Genomic DNA, 26,956 nt, shown 5'->3' on the forward strand with positions numbered 1-26,956 from the left:
ACTCTTCATACATATATACGCGGAACTGCCGTAAAGTGTTTCGTCTTACTCCAGACCTGAAGTTGACGCATTTCCGCACATGCGCAGTACAAATCGTAGCTGTGTCCGAAATCGCTCACTTGTTCACTCATTCACTAATTCCTTTATAGTGAATGGCCGTTGAGTGGACTATATCAGAAGGAGTGAACGAAATGAAGTGAACGAATTCGGACGGTGACGTATAACGTTACACTTCGCATAAGACTTGGAGCTTTTCCGAAAAACATCTTTGTCACATGTACTTTTCTATTACATGTACCTTATTTTAGAAAATAATATTAATAGCAATAACACTTTAAATGACTTTATACTGTAATTATACATACCACCGCGTCAGCTTTATGGTTTTATTAATGGTATTAATTTGTTTTGTAATGCTAATGTGTTCATAATCATTAAATACTATTAAAATACTGTCAACAAAAATAAACATACATTAATTACATGTTAATAATTTTATGTATTTATTGTTTGTAGTATCTTGAAACTCTCCCGAGCAGCGTAACATGCCAGTGGTCGTAGAGCGTCCTCAGGCGACCGTTAATATTACATCAGAATGAATACGCTACCTACGAACATTTTTAAATATTCACCGAATTATCATCATTTTTTGTAAATTAACAAAGATGCCAGCTCATTAAATTAGTAAAATATTAAACTGAGTTAATGCCTATATAATATATTTTGATAAGAATAATGCATGAAATAAACAATAAAGCAGAAATAATAAATATGTAAACGGCATCTCTCATTCAAACTTGTTCGCTCCCGCTCTTCAGCTCGTTGGTTCTCCGCATTGGATTGTGGGATATAGTGCTTCAGCGAGTGTACATCGGTTGTACACTCGAAATCAGAATGCATTGTGGGTAAAAAGTAGTGAACGAATGTAGGGAATGAAGTCGTTCACTCAGAATTCGGACATCACTACAAAAAGGCTGACACCCGATATAGTGCACTATATAGTGGATATGGAGCGGTTTCGGACACAGCTCGTGTTTCCGGTACGGATCCGGACATTACATTTACATTTAGCTATTAAGCAGATGCTTTTATCCAAAGTGTCACAAATGAGGACAATGGAAGCAATCAAAATCAACAAAAGACCAATGATATGTAAGTGCTATGACAAGTCTCAGTGCTTGACACAGTACATATAGCAAGGTTTTTTTTTTTTTAATTATATAAAAAAGCTAGAACTGAGCTAGAGTTTTTTGTAAGAAAACAAGCAGTTAGTAAATTATATTTATATACTGTGCTGCTTGAAAGTTTGTGAACCCTTTAGAATTGTGTATATTTTGGCATAAATATAATGCAAAACATCAGATTTTCACACAAGTCCTTTAAGTTGTCAAAAATGTCAGGACATCTGTCCATGAACTAAAATCTAAAGAGAAAGTGGGTCATGCAGCAAGATGATGACCCTAAGCACACAAGTCATTCTAACAAAATAATGTTTAAACAAGAACAAAGTTAATGTTTTGGAACGACTGAGTCAAAGTTCAGACCTTAATCCAATTAAAATGTTGTGGAAGGACCTGAAGCAAGCAGCTCTCAGGAGAAACCCCACAAACATCACAGGGTTCAAGTGTTTCTGTACTAAAAAATGGGCTAAAATTCCTACAAGCTGTTGTGCAAGACTGATCAACAGTTACAAAAAATGTTACCTGCAGTTATTGCTTCAAAAAGGGGTCACAAAAGATACTGAAAGCGAAGATTCACATACTTTTGTAACTTAATATTTAACACTGGATCATTTTTCTCAATAACTAAATGACAAAGTATATATTTTTGTCTTGTTTGTTTGATTGGATTCTCTTTGTCAGTTTAAAGGACTTGTGTGAAAATCTGATGTTTTGCATTATATTTATGCCAAAATATTCACAATTCTAAAGGGTTCACAAACTTTCACGCAGCACAGCATATAAATATAATTTACTAACTGCTTGTTTTCTTACAAAAAACTCTAGCTCAGTTCTAGCTTTTTTATATAATTAAAAAAAAACCTTGCTATATGTACTGTGTCAAGCACTGAGACTTGTCATAGCACTTACATATCATTGGTCTTTTGTTGATTTTGATTGCTTCCATTGTCCTCATTTGTGACACTTTCGATAAAAGCGTCTGCTTAATAACTAAATGTAAATGTAATGTAAGGAATTTGAATAATGCATGTATAAATGTGAAAGAATGGTCAGACAGACTTTGCCATTCATTTTCTGTACAAATCTTCACTAAAATCCTGTCAAACTTGACAGTCAGAGTCATGGGCATTCTGAAGAAGTATGAACAGAAATTTTCCTGCTAACTCTGAAAAAAAAAAAAAAAAAAAAAAAAAGGTTCTTTGGAGAGAGTACGGGGTACGAAGACGGGACACCCAGAGCACAATGACGTTGAATGTTGGCGTGCTGCCCACAACGCTATTGACAAAGGGGTCATCGGATGCTAAGTTCACTTTTTCATGTTGTTTGAACATTAATGTGTGTTGGCAGTGTATGTACAAATCTACCCTATAATGATAAAAATCCATGCAGTGGTTTTTAATTAATCTGTAAAAATAATATCCCCTTTTTGAAATCGAGCCGTTCTCAGATGCCTCTCGGTGTGCCGTCACACCGACAGAGGCCGCTCCCACAGTAGTTGATAGACATGAGCTCTTACCTTATACCAGCTGTCACAGTCCAGTAACTTTCCATGTTTTGATGCCAGAGCAGGGATGTAAGTTAGACAAGAATATCTCTGATTGAGCGATTGAGGTGTTGTGTTGCTGGATGTAATAATGAACATAGTGGTCATCATTTACTCCCGACACCTGAGCCGCTGAAGATGCAGTGGATTACATTTGTTTGTGAAGGGAATGCGCCTCCCGATCTACATATATCCGTCTATGTTCGCGCGAATCATTCATGATCCAGCTTCACTTACAGCAGAAGTGAGTATAAGCGTTTTTTAATGAATCTTTGCAATCACCTTTCCTTATAAGGTGGTAGTTAGCAAATCTAGCGGCTAAAGGCGCTAAATGCGGCTAATGTAAACAAGACCGTTTTTCCACAGAGAGAAGAGAGGGGCGGGGCGAGCAGAACTCATTTGCATTTAAAGGAACAACCCCTTAGAATGAGATGATTTTTGCAGAGCTAATTTTGACAAGGTAAAAAGGGTGTTGTTTTACAAAACCATTGAGAATTTTTAATCAAAGTATATTAGAGACTTTTCATTAAGACCCTAAAGAATCATATCAACTTGTGGAAAATGGGCATCCGATGACCCCTTTAAGTGAATACATAAGAGTATATAAGAATATATATGCTATACGATGCATTATGTCAGACTTTGCGATTAATTTTCTGTACAAATCTTGACTAAAATCTTGTGAAACTTGACACAGACACAGTCTTGGGCATTTTGAAGAAGTATGAATATAAATCTTGCTGTAAACTGTGAAGGAATTTGAATAATGTCTGTTTAAATGTCAAAGAATGGTCAGTGCTATATAATGCATTGTGACAGACTGCCATTCATTTTCTGTAAAATTCTACACTAAAACCTCGTGAACACAGATAGAGACATGGTTGTTCATAAAAAGAATTTATTGAAATGTTCATGGTAAGTTAACTCTGAAGAAATTTTAATAATACATGTAGAAAAAGGAGCAAATATTCGGTGTTAGAATGTATTTTAAAAGACGTTATTTTTCCAGAAAACTCCACAGTATAAATATATTTGAATGTAATATAACTGTATCTTCTATAATGTACAATATAATACGTTTTGTAAATACTTTTTCCCTGTTTTCGAGCACATTTAATTTTTAACCGCTGAAATATAGACGTTCGTCAGCTTTTTGGCCGCTTCGTGTCTCCGTACCGTGATTCCACTAATAGACGTGCAGCGGAATCCAGATGGCAGCTGGCTTGACCGGGTGTTCACAGATCGCGGTTCACTTGACCGCGGTTTCGAAACCGGCTGAGTGAAAGCAGAGCTCTTGCAATCTCACCTGTAACGCGGCTAAATAAGGTGGAATAAAATCTCTTTCTGCAGCCACTTCACCTTGTGAACTGCAGTGGAGAATATATTGTAATCCGAATTGGCAGCGGATGGTGCTAAATTATCCCAAACCTTTGTGGAAGTTTATGACGATTCTTGAATGTGTGTCATTGGCAGTGTTGGGTGTAACTGTAATAATTGGGTGTACTGTAATAATATTACTTTTTTTCAGTAACTAGTAGTGTAAGGCATTACTCGTCTGAAAATGGTAATATTATTACAGTTTTCCCGAGCTAGTTACTTGAGTTACATTTGCCAGTAGCACCTTCATCACACACAAGGCACACAACACAGAGAACAGAAGGGAAGGGGAGGGGGGGCGTGAATGGAACAGTGATTGGTCTGGGTTTGGCACGAGGTATCATTTACCATCACCGATTGGTCGACACCCAAGAGCCGGCAGCAGAGCGGCACCCGCAAAGACAGATGGGGAAAAATGGAAGCGTCAAGCTCTTTTTCAGAGGAAGGTTCCCAGCAACAGAAAGCTAGTTTCGACGGGTGGAGATTCAGTCATTATTTTGAATATGTTCAACGGAAGGAAAATAACTTGACGGTGAAGTGCACACTCTGCCCGGGGGAGAAAGCTGCTCTCCACCGCTTGTAACTCTACCTCCAACTTGAAGAAGCACCTGCAGCGGCAGCACGGACACATCAAGCTCGTTGCGAAGCGACAGAGTGACATGAACGAGCAGCCCCACAAGCAGCAAAAACTTTCATTTGAACATAAAGTACTACCAACATCAAAATCCGAGATAAATAAGCTTGTTGCCTCGTACGTAGTAGAAGAAATGTTACCTCTTTCTACCGTCGAATCGCTGTCTTTTCGAAAGATAATCTGCAAAATACCGATAGCAGGGACAGACCAGCCGTTTTCCGACAGGAAAACCTTCGCAATGTACCTAGATAAATGTTATGCCATGATGGAAAGTGAGCTGAAGAAAACGTTTGAGAGCACTGAGTATGTGTCAACGACCGCTGACATCTGGACTTGTCACAACAAAAGCTACATAGGCATGACTGCCCATTGGATTGATCCAAGCAACTTCCATCGTGAAAAAGCAGCCCTTGCCTGCAAAATAATCAAAGGACGACACACATATGACATTGTGGCCACTGAAATTGAGCAGGTTCACTCATCTTATGGACTGTCAGAGAAGGTCACAGCAACAGTCACAGACAATGGATCGAATTTTGTTAAGGCTTTCAGGTCAGTTGAATAATAGTTTACTTACTTGTACTTATTTGCAAATGTATAAGTTAATGAATTGTTTAATTTAATTGCATTAATCAAGAAGACACGTGATATGATTACATTTTAATTGAATAGGCCACACATTATAGTTTTTTTTCTTCTTTCACTTCTCACATTCAGGGAGTATGAGCCCAAGCCAGCAGCAGCAGCAGCAGCAGCATCTGATTCAGAGGACGAGGGATCAGGGGAGGATGAAGAAGTGTCATTTACCGATGTACAAGAAGTGCTCTCCACGGAACAAGAAGACCCAGGACACTTTACTCTCCCCCCTCACTTAAGATGTGCCTCGCACACACTTAATTTGATATCAACTGTTGATATTGAAAAATGGTTGACAGTGACAAACAAAACAATTTACAGAATTGCCACTGCAAAGTGCTCTGCCCTCTGGACTAAGGCCAGCCAGTCTACAGTAGCTGCAGAGCTAGTGGAAAGCCTTTGTGGAAAAAAGCTCATGGTGCCTACAGTGACGAGATGGAACTCTTTCCATAATGCAGTTGCACGAATAACTGAGATATCCATACCACAGTTGACAACTCTCTGCAGTCAGTTAGGTGTACGAGCCTTTTCCGAGTGAGAGTACAAATTCTTTGTAGAGTATTGCACAGTCACAAAACCGCTTACAAAAGCTTTGGACCGTTTACAAGGTGAGATAAAGTATAGGTTAATGTAAACCTGTGGCTTCTTGCCTTTCCTTTTTTTGAATGTTAAACATTTGAATCAAACAAGTAATTCATTCATTGATTCATATTCATTCATTCCAGGGGAAAATGATTGTTATTATGGCAATCTATTACCGACACTGGAGTCTCTGATGTCAAAGACCTTGGCATTGCGTCCCGGCCTCTCCGAGATGATGGCAAATCTGCCTGATGTCATAGTGCAGGTAGGCTGTGAGTGTGTATTTAAGACTTACTGACTGTAACTTTGTGTGATATGAGTGAAGCCTGTCATATGCACAACTGCACATCCCTCCACTATCACAGATGCTTCCATTATCACAGTCTTCTAAATTTCACACTGAAATAGGCTCTTAGAGAATGTAAGAATTGTATACTGGTACTGTGTTTCTGAAGACCTGGTATAGTCAATATGCCTGTTGCATCATTTACATGTCAACTCCTTCCACAGGAAGGTATGTTTTTCCTCTTTAAGAGAAATATCTAATTTTAGAAATCTCTTTCTTACAGGCCATCAAAACCCGCTTTGCTTCTGTTTTGGACAGTAGGGAGGGTCTCCTGGCTGCTGTCACTCTGCCGAAGTTCAAGATGAGATGGTTGAGGGAAGAGACCAGGAGAGAGGCCCTAAAGACTCTGCTGATAACAGAGTGTCGTGCTTCACCCCTGGCTGCCCCCCACAATGAGGAGCATGAGGTCAGGCCTCCACAGATTAGTCCAGCATCCAGCAGTAGTGAGGATGACTTTTTTGTGTTTGAGGAAGAGCAGGATTCAGGATCTTTTGGTCCAGACAGGGAGGTGATGGAGTACCTGAAGTCTGGGTCAGAGATGGGGGTCCTAGACAACTTCCCCAGAATTAAGAACTTATCTTTAAAGTACAATACAGCACCAGCATCCAGTGCTCCAGTGGAGAGGCTATTCAGCCTGGGAAGCCTTGTTCTCACTCCAAGGAGGAACAGGTTAGGAGACAAGCGCTTTGAGAGACTCCTCCTTATGAGGTATAACCACTACTTTGACAGTAGTGATAGTTGACAGTTTGATAGTGTTTTCCCATTGTTTAGCGTTTCTCTGGTTTCTAGTTCCTCGTGTTTGATTCCCTCACCTGGCTCCCCGTTTTCGACTGTTCGCCGCTTGCCCTTTGGACTCTTTCTCGTTTATTGGATTATTCTCTACGTCTTGCCTGTGTTATACCCGTTTGCTCCCGTTTGACCCTGCCTGTACGACCATGTTTTTGTCTCGCCCCTTTAATAAAAGCTCGCAGATGGATCCGCTCGCCTCTCGCCTCTCATTCCCTGTTACAAGATGGTTTTTGTTAAACATTGAGGAAGTTAATATGTTCTTGTACTTGTTATAAATTGACAATCAAATTGATTGTTTGCACTAGACAGTGTTTGTTAAACACTGAGGAAGTTAATACTTGTTTGTACTTGATTGCACAAGTACAGTTGTTTGTAGTTATTTGTGCTAGACAGTGCCAGTCTGTTGTTGGCTTAATAAAGACCCTAAAGAACACTCCTCCTTTGTATGTTCTCCCTCCATCTGATGCATCTCAGGCAATTATAAAGTAATTAAGAAAAAAAATGTAACTAGTAATATAACTAGTTACTTTCTCCAGGGAGTAACAAAGTAAAGTAAGGCATTACTATTTTTGAGAGTAATATGTAATATGTAATACATTACTTTTTTGAGTAACTAGCCCCAACACTGGTCACTGGAAAAGGTGAGTTTCATTTAAGTGTTCATCACATTATTATTATTTTATTCACTGTTTATTCGATGTACTGCTGCTGCATTGTATTTGCGCAGTCCCCGGCGAGCATGATCACCCATTATTGCTGTAATGACGCAGCAATTGCTGTTGTGTTGCTAGCATTTATCGCACATCTATGTGGATTACGTTTACTGATTACGTTTATTTTGTCTATTATTAGAACCATTTTCGAGAGTCGTACAGGCCAACAAGATAACCATTCAGTAACACACTCCATCGACTTATGCACCCGTATTCGTCATTGCTACGGTTCATCGTGCATCACAGGACTTGAGACTGCAGCCTAAGCTTCATATCGCTATCCTGTTACCGGACGTTTGAAAGGGACTGTGGAGACCAACACGGACTATTACAGTAATTGTTTCTCTTCTAATTGTGCAGTAGCTGAAATCTGTATCCTTAAATCCTGCACCTGTTGAAATCATTTATTTTGTTTATTATTTTGCGCAGGCCTACGCCCATTATATTGATGTTTTCTTTACATTGCGACGATTTCCTTGTCGCTGTTTTGGTGTGGTAATGGAAAAAGCAAAACCCAGTCTACCCTATTCCAGAAAGCAAGGTTAAATTACCATCTGCTAAACCCTGAACTCCTTGCTAAACCTTGCTTACTCGAGATTCCAAAAATGCATCCTGGAGTAAGTTCATTTAACACAAAGTGTAAAGTACAGTATAACAAAATACAGTAAATACAGTAGAACCCATTATAATCAGTAATGCTGTCTACCCCTGGTGAAAAGACCAGCATATGCTGGTTAGGTGTGTTTTGATGCTGGTTTAAGCTGGTCCTCATGGTTAATGCTGGTCCTTTGCTGGTTTATGCTGGTCAAAAGCAAACTTCCTTATTAAACATTAAAGCACATTAGTGTGATACACAGTTCATTTTTTCATACTTTATCTCATATTGTGAAAATTATTCATAAAAATTATTCACTAAAAAAAACGAGGTACCTACTCTCAGAAAAATAAGGCCTATGAATAATTAGATGCAAATAGAAGCACCAAACGAAATGAAAGAAAACAAGCTGACAAAAGAATTGATTTTTAGTGATAATATAGCATAATGACAGATTTATAAGCAGTTGTTTGGAGTCCGGTCATTTTTGACCGGGAACACCACAAGTGTGATTAAGTGAAATAAAACCCACAATAATTACGAAAATTCGAAATAAATTTCAGAGAAGTACTTATACCCTGTGTCAACAAAGTCAGTAAATTTGAGTCCAATGTGATAACGTTAACTAGTATTTTTGGAAACAAGAAAATCTTTTCCAGGTCAATCTTTTCCAGAGGGTTAAACGGACTAGAAATTGGTTTATAATTGTATTTACCAATATTTATTTAAAATATATATTTACGCATTTTTCTTAAGTCAGTATCTATCTTGTTAATTTCTAAAACTGTCAATATTGTTGTGATTTTAAAAGATTAAATTTAACTAAAAACAGAAGGTAAACCAGTCCTTCACACTGGTCAGAACATATCAAAATACAAATAATAGTATTGTATTGGTTAATTAAAAAAGAAAACAAAAAACAACAACAACAACAAAAACGAATACAAACCAAGCTGGACAGTAGATACCAAATAGATTTTTATATTCAAACTGTTTGAGGCAAATTTGGAAATTTTCAGAAATTCAAAAAATGTTTAGAAAAGGACAGAAAATAGAGAGACAGTATAGCAGTATATTCTCGTTTTAGAGTATCAGAATATGATTATTTCTTCTGTTCTTTCCTCTTTTGTTCAACTTTTCTGGATCTGATGTCATAAATGAGAACAACCACAGCAGCAGCAGCAGCCACACCTACTAGAGCAGAGGTGACCAATCGGATCACAGATTCAGCAGTGCCACAATAGCAGATGCTGGAGGAGGAAATGTCTGAGGGAGAAGAAAAACAGCGTGCACTGAAACAGAACCACCTATTTTAACCAAGATCTGTTCAGAAACCGTTCAGAGTGGATCATTGTGACACTGGTGTATAACTTATTTCAACTGAACATAGTTTGAAGTTTTACTGACAGATGTGCTGATTTGCAACTTTGTTACAGTTGACAGAGCTAATTAGTTTCTGTAATGATGTATCATACTGCTGTGGTAAAGAAGTAACTTACACTGCTATGACAAATGCATTTCAGCTCAGTAAATTCTAATATCATCACTGTTGTACCTGAACATGTGTGACAATGTTGACTGATGTCCAGATGTGTGGTCTGGTGGCTGATGGGATTGTTGATCACACAGCTGTAGGTGTTTTTATCCTGATATTCCACCTCCATTTGTAAAGAGAAGCTGCTGATGAGATCAGACACACTGATGCTGGACAATAAACTGTTTCCTTTGTACCAGGAGAGACTCACATGACTCACATTCACCACTGAACACAACAATGCACATTTTGACAATAATGATCCTGATGATGAAGAGGATGATGATAAAGGACAGTAACTGGTGATGAAAGGAATGGTCACAGGAGCTGGAAAATAATAAGGAAAAAAACATCATAAATTAACACTATACCAGAGCACTGCAGCAGTGGCATAACTGCAGACAGTGTAGTCACTGGGGCCCTTGGGGGGAGGACTACATTATTATAAATATTAATAATACAATGTAATTAGTGCCTAATGTGAAAAATGCTTAACGTGGCTTAACGCATTAAAACTGTTTTTAAAAAAACAAATTCAGTAAACACATTAATAATAAAGGCATAGCCTATAATGTACAGACAAGCAGATATGAGCCATAATGCAAACGCAACACATTTAATTACGTGTTAAGTGTTTTCCTACCATAGAAAACCACTATAAGCTTATATCTTCTTGTCCGTACATAGTATGATTTATGTTGAGTGACTTTGGTCATTTAAAAAAAAAAAAAAAAAACTAACAAACACTGTTTTAATTTATTAAGCCATTAAGCATTTTTCACACTGAACGTTTTAGAATTTGTCTTGGGGACACGTCATACCCGCAAATTACAGCTATACAATAGTACTTTGAGAAAACTATTAAAAATAATCTTCTTTTATTTGTTGTATGTCCTTTACTGATTTTAGTTGGTATAAATTAAGTAGGTTAGACACCAATATTCTTATATGGATCCCTTTCTAGACATGAGCACTGTGTGTTAGTACATGTGTGCTTCATAACCATGCAGCTCAAGGGGCCCATCATTACTAGGCCTAGTACTGACTCTTTCACATGTTCAGTGGCTTTAACTGTTACTAATAAAGATGCTGAATCAGCAGTGTTGAGGAAAGTTACTTTTAAAAGTAATGCATTACAATTTTGCGTTACTCCCTGAAAAAGGAACTAAGTTACTTTTTTTTTGTGACCCTTTAACACATCCGAATCATGTCCATGATTTTTTTTGCGTGTTCGCATAGCTAATGGAACAAAAGTCACCAAGTTTCATCTCATTCTGATGAAGCTACGATTTTTAAAATTTCAAAATATTATTTTTTTTTCAGTCAAAAATGACCAAAGAGGCCCAGAGGGTTAAAACTACTTTCTTTTGTCACTGATTCACCGTGTTGGGGGTAACACATTACAAGTAATGCAAGTTACATAATAACTACAAGAAATGTACATTTATGCAGGAGATCACTCTTCAGCTATAAAAAAATGAAGCACAAATGTTAGTACAAGTAATTTTTGCTTGTTAGTTGGATGATATGGTTGAATTGCATCACTGAAGGTCAGCAGCAAATGCACTGGTTAATGGAATTAATGGGGTTAATGGGGTTAAAATGGGATTAAATACATAAAGGGTATTTGTTTTGTTTAACATTTAATTATTGCAGGGTTGTGTCATATTCTGAGTTTGAGGAATACTGAATCTGTTTTTTGTGAGTGAGATGAATTAATGCATGTTCACATTTAGTCTAGAATACAGTAACATCATGTTTACTCCCAATTTCCTGGCAGGAGACTTGTCAATCAATAAATGGGGAAAAAAGTAACTGCCGTTACTTATTTGAAAAAGTAACTCAGGTATTTTCTTAGAAATTCAAAAGTAATGTGTTACTTTACTAGTTACTTGAAAACTAGTGAAAAAAAAAAAAGTTATTATGTAACTTGCATTACTTGTAATGTGTTACCCCCAACACGGTGAATCAGTGACAAAAGAAAGTAGTTTTAACCCTCTGGGCCTCTTTGGTCATTTTTGACTGAAAAAAAAAAAATATTTTGAAATTTTAAAAATCGTAGCTTCATCAGAATGAGATGAAACTTGGTGACTTTTGTTCCATTAGCTATGCGAACACGCAAAAAAATCATGGACATGATTCGGATATGTTAAAGGGTCACAAAAAAAAGTCACACTTGGCTCCTTCACGGTCAAAAATGACAGACATAGGAAATTAATGGGAAATACAAAAAAAAATACGAAAACTCAGAGAATATTTTTGTCAGCTGCGGTGCAGAAAAAAAATTGCACAGCAATCAAGGGGTGACACTCTAGAATATCAAGAGTGCAAAATAGACACCCACGCACACACACACATGCACGCACACACACAGAAACAAACACAGACAGACACAGAAATGAACTGATAAAAATGCAGCAGAGCAAATTTTTGAGAATGTGAAATAAAATGAATAAATTAAAAAATACAAAAGAGTCTCTCTCACAAACACACACACACTCAGAAATTAACTGGTAAGACTGCAACAGACATAATTTTGAGAATATGTGAGATGGGGAGAGCAATTTTCTTGTAAAATAATTGCAGTTATGTAAATAGTTACAATTATATTTATTTATGGTTATTTCGTTTTTCTTTTCTTTTAGTGTTTGATAATTGTTGTTGCATTCATTTTAGCAGGTGTTCTTGATATCTGAGTAACAGTAATGCTTCCCATGTGTTCCCTTTCTGACAAAATTGTAATGTTTGATTGTAATCATAATGCAACCTGATATTTAGCTAACCAAAAAAAAATCTAAACCTTGACAAAAAGTAGTCTTTTAGAATGTCTAAATGTATATCTAACAGTTAAACCTAATAAAATATGTAAAAAAGCCTCTGTATATATGTATAATATCATATAGGAGCTTATATGACATTACACATTTTAATGACACCAAATAGCACAATTCTCACTTTAAAAAAATGGATTTTAAATGCATTCACTCTGTTTTAATGTGAAATGTTGCATTTACTGGAAAATAATAAAAAAAATAATTATATAAATAAATATATATTAATTCTGATGGGAAAAAAATAGCTCAATAAAATTGTATAAATACTGCATATTGTCATAAAATCCCCTCAAAATTCTAAAATATTTTACAATGATTTTCCTGAAAAAAACAACAAGTTACATTTCAAGGCTTCGGTCTCTTTTGACCACAAAGAAGCCAAGTGTGACTCCTAAACAAAGAGACTCAGAGGGTATGACAAAACGCAAAATACATAAATCAGGGGTCTCAGACCTGGATGGCTGGTGTCTTGCAGAGTTTAGCTCTAACTCTAATTAAGGTTGAGGTAAGCTGGAGCTAAACTCTGCAAGACACCAGCCCTCCAGGAATGAGTTTGGAGACCCATGACATAAATTAATCTCTATATGCATAATTGGGGGGAAAAAAAATAATAATAATAAAAATAAATAAATGAATAAATAAATAAATCTTGTTGTAATATAAAGAATAAATATGACTGTAAAAACAACATCAAAACAGAAATAAAGACAAGACAAATAACATGTTATTCTCTACTCACCATAGACAGTAACATTAAAGATCTTAGACTTCAAATTAGTTCCTTTCATCTCTAAATGATAAGGTCCAGAGTCTGTGATTGTGGTGTTTATGATTGTCAGAGATCCAGTCTGATTGTTCAGCTGCAGTCTGTCTCTGAATCTCTTGTTAAGATTTTCATTAAATGAGATCTGTTTATTTTTCATATTGATTTTAGCTATGAGTGCACCTGCAAGTACCCACTCTAACTCATCATATCCCTGTCTTTCAGTACCATCAGCAGTTAAAGTGACTGAATGTCCCTCCATCACAGGCACAACCTTCACTTCATCACCAAACACACCTGCAAAACAAAACACACTGTTACTCAAAGTTCTCATTTTGGTTCACTAAAGCTCCTATTAAAAAGTTGTTGTTGTAGTTTCATTTCAAATACAAACCCTTCAAATGGTACATTTAAAACAGACATAAACAACATTAAACCCAGAAAAATGAAACATGAAAAGAGAAATAATAAACAGATTTGTGTGGACCAATAATTCAAGTTCAAGAATGTATTGTCTTATGTACAGGAAACACACTTACACTGTACAATGAGATTCTTACTCTGTGAATCCACCAGCAGCCAAAAACATACAAATAAATCCACCAAACCACATCACAAATACATAAATAAGTGCAATAAATCTTGCATATATAGATATGCATATATATTAGGATATGCTGTAAAAGAAATGCTGGGTTAAAAACAACCCAATTTGGGTTATTTTGGCAACCCAGCGCTGGGTCAAAAAGGCACAAACCCAATGGTGGGTTGTTTTGACCCAGCAAGTTGGGTTGAATTATTGACACAGCATGCTGGGTTGCTTTTTTATGGTTTAAAATTACTACACTATATGCTAAAATGAACCCAAGATTGAGCTAGGCATTAAATCTACAAATTTTGTTCATTTCACTTTAAAATCACTTTAACACACATAGAATGACTGTCAGAAGGTAAATATTTATTAAAAACTACAACAAGAGAAAACATTCAAAAGTAACATGCATGTGAAAAGAAATGCAGAAAAAAATATGGCATTAACAGGTACAGAGTTTATAAATGAAGCACCGAACATTTGCTGACTATAACGTTTAAGACCAATTTTTCCTTTTTTGGTAAATGTTGTATATTGTATAAAACTAAACACTTTTTTACAGTAATTGTACAATTAGTTAACATTTTTTTTTTTTTTTTAATTCTGGCATGAGAGTACACTAATAAACCACAATATTAATACTGATATTATAACATTTAACACAAACAAATGTGTAAAGTATTGTGAGCATGTGTATGAATGAGTGTAAACTCCATTTCTACTAAACAACACAGAACAAGTATTTGGCATTTTGTTTTTACAGACTATACACTTACGGTTTGTTTCATAGTCCATGATCGCATACAGAACATGCATCACTGACAATTTTCATGATCTCTTTAAGATAACTGATGTATAACTGATGTGTCGTTCACTCCTAAGTTGGTTTAGGTTCTGCAATGAAAAACATAGACATCAGTGGTTTAATTAAAATGTGAACAAGTCATCATACTATTGTTGCATCAAAATGTTAAGTAAACAGGCAGGAGACAACAGAAACATTTATTTTCTACAAATAACTTGCATCAATTAAAAAAAAAAAAAAAAAAAAAAAAAACTCTCCTATGTCTCTGGCTTGCGACATTTACAAAAAAGCAAACATTTTTACCACTAGTCAAAAAAAAAGATGATAATATGGAATTTTGACCTTTACTTGCCTTATACCATCTTTCCCTCTCTTCTGAAGAAGCTGAAAAGATCGCCTCCTCTCACACAGGCTTCTGTGTTGTTAACTCCAAAGTTGGTTTGAGTTCTGCTATGAAAAACATGGACATCAATAAATTTAATTAAAATGTGAACAAGTCATCATACTATTGTTGCATCAAAATGTTAAGTAAACAGGCAGGAGACAACAGAAACATTTATTTTCTACAAATAACTTGCATCAATTAAAAAAAAAAAAAAAAAAAAAAACTCTCCTATGTCTCTGGCTTGCGACATTTACAAAAAAGCAAACATTTTTACCACTAGTCAAAAAAAAAGATGATAATATGGAATTTTGACCTTTACTTGCCTTATACCATCTTTCCCTCTCTTCTGAAGAAGCTGAAAAGATCGCCTCCTCTCACACAGGCTTCTGTGTTGTTAACTCCAAAGTTGGTTTGAGTTCTGCTATGAAAAACATGGACATCAATAAATTTAATTAAAATGTGAACAAGTCATCATACTATTGTTGCATCAAAATGTTAAGTAAACAGGCAGAAGGCAATGGAAACATTTCTACAAATAACTCATAGCGATAAAAAAAAGAATGAATTTATCCTGTCTCTGGCTTTGAACATCTACATAAAACATTTTTACTCTTAGACAAAAAAAAAAAAATTAAAATAAATAAATAAAAAATACAAAATAAAAAAATAACATGAAATTATGACCTTTACTTGCCTTAAATCATCTTTCCCTCTTTTCTAATCAAGCTGAGAAAACACACACAAGTAGGCTTCTGTGGTGTTAGCTTATGAAATATTGATGTATGCTCTGTATAATGAATTTTCATTGTAGAGTACAAAATGCCCGTTCTGCCACCATTTTGAGCTGTTTTACGAAACAACGTTGATGGTTTTGTCTAGCGTGAGTTTAGTTACGTAGTGTCTAACGTTATTTACAGTAAGTGCAAATAGCTCGCCTTGTTGCCAGAGGCTACTTACAAGTAAAAATAGCTGCTGCCTTTTAATTATTTGTGGAGCAATATGATGTTCTTATGGCCTGTCCAGGTCAGGTTCCAGTTTAAAAAGTTTGACATGGACAAAGATTCTTCCGTGAAATGTGTGTGTTTATGGAGAAGACTTGCGTAACAAGAGAATTAAGATGGCGACTGGCGAGCCATCTTTCATCTCTTCATCAGCGTGTGGAACTGTTGTGTTGACTGGGAACCAGTTTACTTTATACAGAGCATTAGGAGTGATTGCTTCATTTGAAATAGATTGGATACGATCTTCTTCCTACTTTTTTTTTTTTCTGAACTGAATTGGATGTTTTTTTTCTCCTTCTCTTTACATTACACACAAACAAAGTTTATTTCAGACAAATTGAACTTTATTAAATTTATATTGTTTAATATTTTAGTGTTCTGTGTTATGATGTGATTTTGCTTTGCCTTGAGAACAACAAAGTTATTCTTTTGTGAAGGAAAAAATGGTTAATAAGAGAAGAAAATTAAATTACCTTAATTACCTAAACTAATCATCAAGCCCAGGTGGAATTAAACTAATTTTGAAAAATGGAAAAAAAAGGGAGAGTGTGTGTTTTGTTTACCTTTTCCTATTTTTTGGCTAACCTTTTGTTACACATATTATTATTATTATTAGTATTAGTATTATTTTGTGTGTGTGTGTGTGTGTGTGATCAATCCATTATCAGTGCTTTAGAAATTGTTTGCACTATGTGCTGCACAAATCACCTCCTATGTTGTTTACAATGTTACTGCAGGTTGTGCAACATACAGTGAACAATGTCTATATCAGGATGAGTTTAAGCAAACTGCAAGTACTATATGTTAGTAAAACAAATACAGTGGAAAAATGCACCTTTAGAATTAAAAAAATAAAAATAAATAAATAAATAAAAAAGAATTCCCGTATAGATATGACCAGTCGCCTAATTGGATAACATTAAAGTCCTATAGGAATGGTCCTACAGAATATTAATGTCTTGTCCTATAAGACTCTTCCTATCAGAATCCTATAGGAATGGTTCCAAAATATGATAGAAATTCTTATTAGAATCCTGTACAGGTTTCCCATTGGAATCCTATAGGATTTTTTGACAAGGGTGTTAATAACCCTCTATTAACACCTAAATCTTCTGTATATGAAATAAGAAACTCACAGAAGTTGTATTAAAGGTACCTCTTCCATTCAGTAGAAGAGTATTTCTGAGGCGAAAATCGTGTCAGTGTATTTTCCAATAAAAGCTTTTTTCACGTTCCATGAAGTCTCAAAATACTCCTGGACACACATAATGAATGATGACTTTACATTTTTATCTTTACTTACCGAAAATCGTCCTTCACTCGCTTCCATCTGCAGACGCTGAGAAAATGGCGGCTTCTCGCATTGGTGATGTGCATGCTCCCTCGGGTCCGCGTTGCTAACCCAGCACCCCTGGGTTATAAATTAAAGGAGACGTCCACTTCCAAAACAAAAATTCACATATAATGTACTCAGCCCCTTGTCATCCACGATGTTCATGTCTTTCTTTCTTCAGTCATAAAGACATGAACATCTTGGATGACAAGGGGGTAAGTACATTATATGTGAATCTTTGTTTTGGAAGTGGACTTCTCCTTTAAGAATGGTTTTTAACCCAAATTGGGTTAAATCAACCCAGCGTCCTTACCCAGCAGTCTCAACCCAGAAAAAACAACCCCATATATATAGTGATATTGGTGTTAATAAACAAATGTATTTGTTAACAAACAAATATACATGTACAAAGTCCAAATGAAGTAGCCTGGACCATCATCAGCTTAATCATACATCACTGGATATTCCAGAACTTGGACACACTCCAGAACTTCAAACCCACACTCACTCTTACAGGAAACAAGTCTGTCTCCAATTCTTGTTACACTCCAATGTTAGTATGAAAAGCACATTACAATATGTCTGTGATTTTAGAAAGATTTTACACATCTACACTGAAAGAAAAAAAAAAATAAAAATAAGTAAGAATTAATTAATTAAATTTTAAGTAAGAATTAAGCATGCATTGAATTAAGTAAAATCTACTTAACTAAGTTAGGTAAAATTAGCAAAGGAAATAAGTAAATTTAGCGTGGCCAGTTAAGAGTTTGATCATTTTAAGTTAAATTTGCAACACTTAAGTACATTCCATTCAGTCACAGTTTCTAATATTTACTTTAATAATGCAGCAAAAAAAAAAAACAACATGCTAATAACATGCAAGTTAGCAGGTACAGCTTATTATCCTCAAGATAATATAAGATAATACAATTATTACCCAACTAAACACAGAGACCTTAATACTTGGTACACCATACACAAATACGGTAACAATTAGTGGATAGTGTTTGAGCATGAATGGATCATTTTGAGTAGAAAATGAACTCCAGATGTCACAACCATAAAACATTCTTAATATAACTCGCAAACAATGAAAAATTTAAACTTTTTTATTTATGCCCCAGTGCATAATGGGAAAAATGGGATCATATATTTCGTATATACTTAAAGAATCATTGTAAACATAAACAATTTCAAGTAAAAAAAATTTCAAGCTACAGAGCACTTTGGAAAGGAGAAATCGGCGCGCCTAGCGTTTTCCACGTGTTTTTAGGCGTGATATGTGAACAGCCCCTAAGTGTATCTAAAGCGCAACTGAGATACATTTGAAGGGTTAAGATGCAAAACCAGCTAAAAGCCATCTTGGTCAAAAAAGAGATAATGATAGTGAGTGAATGCTCATGACATATTATACGTCCATCAGATACCTAAAAGCCTGATAAAAAAATTTTTTAAAGAAAGATGTCAGATGGATTTAACTGGTTTCGCATCTGAACTCTTCATTTGTTTATTGACTCAGAGAAGCATTATGAACTGTTTGCTAACACATAAGTGATAGCCAATGGCACATTACCTAGCTTATTTAGAGTCATTTAATCTAAAAAAAAAAATTAAAAAAAATCCAAACAATCCAAGATAAATCTTTATCAGATTACATGTTTAAATGTTTAAGGAAAACCTGAAAACCTCATTCTATTTCCCGGCTAACCAAAAAGTATGCCTACTTCAAAGCTCTGTTGTTCTTTTAAGAAAGTATATAAAAGGTGATTATGGTGTAGAATAACATTCAATTTTCTGATTCTGTCTGTTTTCAGGTGATGAATGCTGTACATTTAAATGCTTACGTACAAAAATCGAATTTATAACTTACCAGTCAGATGCCCTAAAAAAATCATAACAAATGTGAGAGCCATATCTTCAAAAGTTTGGTTTGTAAAGTGATGGTATGAATCTCTGCAGGCAGTAAATCAATTACTGCAGTCAATGCCTCAGGTACTGTATGTCATAGGCTATATACTGTATAATATGCCCTACCTTTCTACGTCACACAGGTCCTCACAGTCATTAACACTAAATAAGTTACATAATATATGTATATATGAAGAGTTCAGATGCAAAACCAGCTAAATCCATCTGAGGTCTTTCTTTAAAAATGCATTTTTATTAGGCTCATATGTATAGATTTCTATGTAAGTACTGGTACTTCTGATTAGGCTGAGGCTGGTATTTTAGCGAGTTTGAAGAAAAAGTATTTAATGGACGTATAATATGTGTCGAGAGCATTCACTCAGTATTATTATCTCATTTTCGACCGAGATGACCGAGATGCGAGGACTAACATCCTCGCATTTATGCTTGGTTAAATCATTTGCGATTTTTTTAAATCATTAACTCATTTGTGTTTCATCAGTTTTTCACATTCGCTTGTTGTTTTAGCGCAAGCTCAAACGGTCAAAGAACAAATTATTATATTATGGAAACTATGAGTTGTTGAATTATTAAAACTTCATTACCTTTTTGAAATAATCCATTCCGACTTTAAAATCGTGCACTAAAGTAAATATGCATACATGCGCCACCCAGTGACAACAACGGTGCTTCTGAATAAAGAAATCGATACTTTCTTGTTTCATAAGAGTATTTTAGCATACAAAAATGTTTTTCCTTGATCCCTCCGTCTTAATCCCTTTCACTTTCCTTGCATCGTTCCCTCGCTTCCCAAGGGGGTATAGCTGCGACGCAAGAGAAGCGAATTTAGGATGCGCAAATATGTCACCCACGGGGAACCTTTAGACATAAACAAAGAACGTTGCGTTATTTATATATTAAGAGTTTATTTGTTGTTAGAGACAGAGTCATCTGTTTTTTGCAAAAGACCTCTTCATATGTAGCCTATGATATGATTGCCAACGAGAGGAGATTGTCATGCGTGCACTGACGATAGTCACGTAGGAAAGAAAATTAAGAATGTTTAACATTGAATGCATCTTAGTGATAAACATTAGTTAGGTTGATTAAAGCTTACCTTATCATAATCAGTTCTGTAGTGATGGAAGAAACGAGGCTTTTCGATACAATTTAACCAAATGATTTACTGTTACGAAGCGCTCGAAACGCCACACGCATATGACACCTGCTGGTCAAAAGTGTAAAAACTATTCAAAACTGTTCCTTTTTTATTGTGCAAATGGATCATTATAAACATTATACATGTACAAACATAGACACTGGTTTTCACAAAAATAGCCCCAACTGTGAAATTTCGAAACATTTCGAAACAGTAGACACCTTGTTTACCAGTTTATGGGACTAATTGTGAATTTGCAGCTTGAAAAAAAAAAAAAAAAAAAAAAAAAAAAATGGCTTTTTGGCATTAGGTTAAATTATTTTTGTTAAATTGTCGGAAACTTCACACACATTCAAATGCATTTTTACCAAAGAAGTGAAAGTCTTACTGTTTCAAAAAAACATTAAAAATCTTTCTGAACATTCCATTTCTTCCTGTGCTGCTATAGTTGATTTGAAACATGTGAAAATGCATAAAACTTGACAAACTTAAAGGGTTATTGCACCCAAAAATGAAAATTCTGTAATTAATTACTCACCCTCATGTTGTTCCAAAACTGTGAGAACAACATTCGGAAAACAATTTTTTTTTTTTTTTATGAAATCCGAGAGCAAATTGAAAGTAACGTATGGAAGCGTTGAGTGCAAAAATATTATTCAGGAAAAAAATAATACAATTATGGCAGAAAGAATGAAAAGCGGGGAATATTATTTTGCAATACAACCAACAAGCACACATCAATCATAAATTTAAAGAGGATGGATAGTGTGGTGATTACTAGATTAAGACTGGGGCAATGTGCACTGAATTATGGGCTATAATGGTTGGCAAGCATCCAGATGGCAGATGCTGTTGAGAAGTGGAAACTGTAAAATGTAATAATGGAGTGTGTGATTCATCAAACTGCAAGAATTATCATGTTTTCTGAGCTGTTGGAATCTGGAGGTTCATCTGTATCTTTAAAATCAATTCTTAATAACAAGGACTATGAAACAACAAAGGCTGTTGTAAAAATTTTTACACCTTACAAGGCGGAGTTCTTCAAATGGACTGAGGAGGGCAGCAATACGCCTTTGATTTGTCTAGTTTGCCGCAAATCTTAGATGAAAAAGAATAAACAATAGAAGAGGAATAGTTGGGTTCCTGCACATGTAGGTGTGAAAGGAAATGAAGAAGTGGATTACAAACAGTAGATTTGCAGATTGCATTAAGTAAAGCTGAAGCTATAGCCATAAAAAAATTAATACACAAAATCTTTATAATATCCAAAACACAGCTGGAGTGGGAGGAGAGATCGGTGTGAAAGAAAAATTCATTTTACTCATCTATGTGCTTATGGAATATTGTGTAAGGGTCTGCTTTATTTAAACCTGCTATAAGAATGACATGAGAGAAGGGTATCAGGGCCCTAAATATAAAGATTTGATTCTTGGAAGCATGACGTAGCAGAATGTATTTGTCTGACTCTTACTATGTGTAGAAAGTTACCAGTTAGTATTGTGTATTCTTAAATTATATTATGCTATTTTACTCAATATGGTATTATTTTACTTAAACATATGATGTATGATCATAACAGTAATCAATAGACTGATCAGTATGCTGATTGTTACAATACTGGATGTCTCAACACAGATTGTGAGTCTCATGTGTATACTGTTGGGCAGCACCGGTGATTTCCACTGGACCATACCAGTGAACTTAAGCGAACCAATGAACTTTGGGTGACTTCCAACATATGACAGATACATGTAAACAGGTTTGATGTATGACCCATGTGATCATCTCCAACCAATGGGAGATGGCGGAATAAAAAAAGTTATTTTAAAAATGGCTGATCTAGCCAAATTCCACCATTAAAAATGGGCCAGGTGGGCTAGTAATTAATTGTGGCAAACCAGACAGGCATAACCAATAAAAAAACAGAATTACCAATTTTGGTGAGCATGGATAGGTATAAGAATGGATACCCGGACAGACGGAGACTAGATGCGGTAACCGTTGTCTCGGCTTTGTTGCTTTGTTCAATAAAGTCTTATGTTTGACATCTGGAACTCTGCTTCTCGAGCTTCATTGACTTCATTGAGAAAATTCATCAATTGCTCCACGACATTAGGAGATGTAACCTTGAAGGCTAGGGAAGAGATATACAGTAAATTGGAGTAAGCCCTCCCTTCTGGGTCGCATTCTGCAGCAACCTGTGTTTCTGTATGACTGTCTGACCTTCTTTGCAAAGAATAAATTATAAAAGACATTTGATTGACTTTGTCTCTTACTTTGGTAAGAGTCGGTTTGATTTTGCCACAACAATTTGGTGTCGGAAGTGGGATTCCTTGGATGTGCCTTTTGGACCCGAGAGCGGACGGTGATTGATCATCCTGGACTTAGAAGTCGCAGCCCTACCCCGACTAGATTAAGGGATGAGGGACCGACCGCCAGGGCCCAGGAGGGACACCACTGGAATCAGCAAACAAACCCAGGTGGCATCAGAATTTGGTTTTGAAATTAGAATTGGTTGGTATTATTAGAATTGGGGTTAACAAAAAAAAATAAATAAATAAAAGGGGGGGGACGAACCATAGTGGCTGGTCCGATTCTGTGGGCAACATGATTAGTTATTGTGGGTTAGAGTCCTGCATCTGAGATAATCAGAATCACGGGAATACAGCACAGCCAATTCATTCTGTAGAAAAGAAAATTGTGTGAGGAAAGCAAGCATGGTTAAAACATTTCTAAAAGAAATTGAAATCAGTAGATCGGGATATTTCAAGAAATTGAGATCATGTGACGAAGTACGACACGAGAAGTACATTTTGAAGGATTGAAAAGGTGTGTGGGTAATTAATCGGGGTGCAGGGTGCATTCCGCCTTGCCGACTTGGGGATATAGGTCGGATCTGTTAGAGACATCCAACAGATAGAGTATAGGTGCCGACGGAAGCCCACAGGGGAAAAGAAGCCATTATGGGGAAATCCCAGAGCAAGCTCACCAAATGAGATACACCGGTATTTAATCAAATGAGAAAATTATATGGCCAAAAATGCATGCAAGATATGGATAAGTTGGTTAAATATAATGATTTTCCAAAAGAAGATACATTGGGTGCTACAAGATTGAGGGTAGTAAAGGAGTCAATTGAGGAAGGGAGTAAGAAACAGAAAGGGTGCTGTGCGAAGCATGTGTGTGAGAAATGTGAGCAGGCAGTGGATTGTTGGATAAGAGAGGCTGATAAGAGGGAAAGAAAGGCGATGCAGACAGAACTGGCGCATAGGGATGAAAAAGAAAAGAAAAAGGAAGAATGTGAAGGAAAAGTAACTGCACCACATAGATCCACTAACTCCTTTGATGTGTTTATTTTCCCACATGTACCACCGCCGTATCATCACTATCCCGTGGCTGAGCTGCAAGCCCTAAAAGTGGACCCTGATCTCAACTGCTCTCCACAAAGAAGACCCATAGCACCACCAGCAAGAGCACCAGCCCTGCCAGCGAGACCAGTGGTACAGCCAGTAATGCCAACGGCACCGTACCCACAGGCGGGAGCGGTTGGAGGACAAGAGGAAGAGGGAGACCCCGAAATAATCCCCGAAACCCGCAACGAGGAGGTCGACAAAAGAACTCGCAGACTTCCCCCATCAAAGAAAAGAAAGACAAGAAACACCGTAAAGGAAGGAAATGTGAGCATAACAGCCCTGATGGTCGAAGTTTCACGGCCTGATGGGGTGATGGTCTTTAGACCTTGGACTGTGAGTGGGAAGCTGCGAGGGGAAGATTATCATAGAATGAGCAGCAACTGGACTGATGAAACAAACGCGAACTACTGTACAGCTGTTGCGGAGCTGGTTGAGGCTATAAGAGTGGCTTTCCCAGCACGTGTGGACACAAAGATCGATAATTGCTGCCAGACCAGAGAGGAGTCTGTTAAAGACTATTATCATCGACTGTATGAGACCTTCAACAAACACAGTGGCTTGGACGAGGCCGACGACAGGGGAAATCAACCTGGCACCTGGGAGTGCCACCTGCGAAGCTGGTTTCTGAATGGATTGAGACCAGAAATTGCGCAAGCAGTGAAGGGCAACTGCATCGAGTGGAAGAACGGACGACTGACTACTATTTTATCACATGCTCTGCACGTTGATAAACAACAAACGACGAAGAAGGAAAGAGCGAGAGCAAAGAGTGACAAAGACTTACAGCTAGCCTTAGTGCAGGCTGTGACAAGACCGGGAGGCTATTCGGCTCCCCGAAACCAACAGACGAGGGGGGGGGGAGGGGAGAGGGCAAGGACAGGGCGGAAGACCCTCAAGCTGGACTGAAAGAAACCCAAAGCAAAGGGGTTGTGTGATCTGTGGGACTGATGATCATCTGGCCAGAGAGTGCGGCAAATTCCGACTGTGCAAGAAGGATGGTCACTGGAGGCGAGAATGTCCAGAGAACCAGAAAAATCAAGAAGCAGACTGAAGCGAGAAAGACAGAGAGCAGGGAGGAGGGGTAACGGGCGAGCAGCCGGCAGCTACAGTGCAGGGAAGTGAACATCTTTTAATATCACACACACACACACACACACACACACACACACACACACATACACTGATGTAAATACTGCTCTTTGCAATGAAGAAAAAGCTTGCGTTGGTTTGAGTGTTTCCGATGTGAATAATGCAATTTTTTATAACTGTACAATGATGTTTGAAAGTGGTATTAGTTGAATTTTTTAGCAGATTCTGGGGCAACCAGATCTTGTTTACAACCATGTGACTTGCCATGTCAACCGGTACTGACTGATAAAATAAATGAGTCCACTTTTGCATCAGGTCATAAAATTTGTTAAAAATTCACAGTGCCTTTGAATTGTGAAACAGAGGGAGGCCGGGTGTTAAAACATGCATTCACGTATTCACCGACATGCCCTGTACCCATCATGGGTCGAGATTTATTGTGCAAATTAAATTTAGTGCTCGTCGCAGACTCCTGGGGTGTCAGAGTGACAGAACGGGAGGACCAGTTGTGCTGTCTGCAAGCTGAGCATCAGTGGGTTTATGATTGGCGCATTAAAAACAATGATTGGGCTCAGATGATGTGTGAATTGGCTAGGAATCGAACAAAGCTGTTCAACACATAAATTATGATGCCTGACAATTTACATTGCACGTCACATGTCGTAAGGAAGGAAAAAAAAAAAAAAAAAAAAAAAAAGAGGGAAGTATTAAACTTTGAGCTGTGATCAAATGTTTTGGACAATAAGTGTGTGTGCAGTTTCAGTCAGCCTGACAGAAAAACAGTTTCAGTTTTGTCTAGTGGCAGGAGAGTCTGTGCCTCACTTATCTGTTTTCAAGGCCAGGGATCAGTCATGGTGTGAAGTAGGGAGATTTGTGAAGAATTAGGTGTGAGATAGGTGGGGGTATGAAACACAGTAAGAGTTTAGGGGCATTTGTGTCAGACTGCAAGTATGACATTAAAGTTGAATTGTGACCCCTATTAATAAAAGCACAAAAGAAAATCATTGCATGGCAAATATTTGCACCTCAGACACACACCCTGCTTTGGCAGAGGTGCCCCCTAAATTGTGGGCAAAACACAAACATGATGTGGGTTTGATCAAGGGATGTGAACCAGTTGTAATCACTCCAAAATTTGATTACAGGCCGTGTCAGTAATAGTATCCTCTGAAGGCAGAGCCAATACTGGGTATAAAACCAGTGTTTGAATCACTTCTGAAAGAGGGTAAAATAGTGCCATGTAATGATTCTCCAGTGCGCACTCCAATATTTAATGTGAAAATTATAAGGGATAAGGGTCAACCTACAGAATGGCGTTTTGTCCAAGAATTACAAGCAGTGAATGCAGCTGTCAGACAAAGGGCCCCATCAGTGCCAAATCCATACATAATCTTGTCACAAATTCAGCAAGATGCAACATTCTTTTCAGTGGTAGACTTGGCTAATGCATTTTTTAGCATGCAATTGGATAAAAAAAAAAAAAAAAAACAGTAGCTACTAGTTTGCATTAGAATTCAATGGCAGAAGGCTTTAAATTTACATGTTTGAGTCAGGGTTTTTCAAACAACCCCTAGGATAGATAAAGTGCTTCAAAGAAGCCTAGAACCTTTGACCCAGACAGTTGGAACTGCTTTGCTATAATATATGTTAAAGGTTTATTAGTTTCTTATTAATAGAGATAAATACACGTGTGGCTGACACTGTCTCTCTCCTGAAGCATTTGGCTCAGGAGGGCCACAAGGTC

The 26,956-nt window shown here is 36.8% G+C and overlaps 1 protein-coding gene and 1 long non-coding RNA gene across 3 annotated transcripts in view; both read right to left on the bottom strand.

Annotated features, from left to right (window-relative positions):
* LOC127154215 (SLAM family member 9) overlaps positions 1 to 19,606 on the bottom strand; it is an 80,055-nt gene extending 60,449 nt beyond the window's left edge. Inside the window, exons 1-4 of one of the 2 annotated variants that reach the window (XM_051095625.1) lie at positions 19,514 to 19,606; positions 13,504 to 13,824; positions 9,952 to 10,257; positions 9,403 to 9,662 (exon numbers count right to left, since the gene is read on the bottom strand). In XM_051095625.1, coding sequence (XP_050951582.1) covers positions 9,499 to 9,662; positions 9,952 to 10,257; positions 13,504 to 13,824; positions 19,514 to 19,556 — 834 coding nt within the window. In that variant the 5' untranslated portion in view covers positions 19,557 to 19,606 and the 3' untranslated portion in view covers positions 9,403 to 9,498. Of the gene's footprint in view, positions 9,663 to 9,951; positions 10,258 to 13,503; positions 13,825 to 14,895; positions 15,012 to 19,513 lie in introns of those variants that run through there. The other variant, XM_051095626.1, reaches the window with a different exon arrangement.
* LOC127154216 (uncharacterized) lies at positions 15,634 to 17,749 on the bottom strand. Its single transcript, XR_007825458.1, has 2 exons — positions 17,614 to 17,749; positions 15,634 to 15,727 (listed from the first exon to the last, which is right to left on the bottom strand). It is a non-coding gene; the product is annotated as an uncharacterized LOC127154216 (long non-coding RNA).
* Positions 19,607 to 26,956: the final 7,350 nt, after the last annotated feature.

The sequence above is a fragment of the Labeo rohita genome, chromosome 22 (genome assembly GCF_022985175.1).
Source record: "Labeo rohita strain BAU-BD-2019 chromosome 22, IGBB_LRoh.1.0, whole genome shotgun sequence".
NCBI lineage: Eukaryota > Metazoa > Chordata > Actinopteri > Cypriniformes > Cyprinidae > Labeo > Labeo rohita.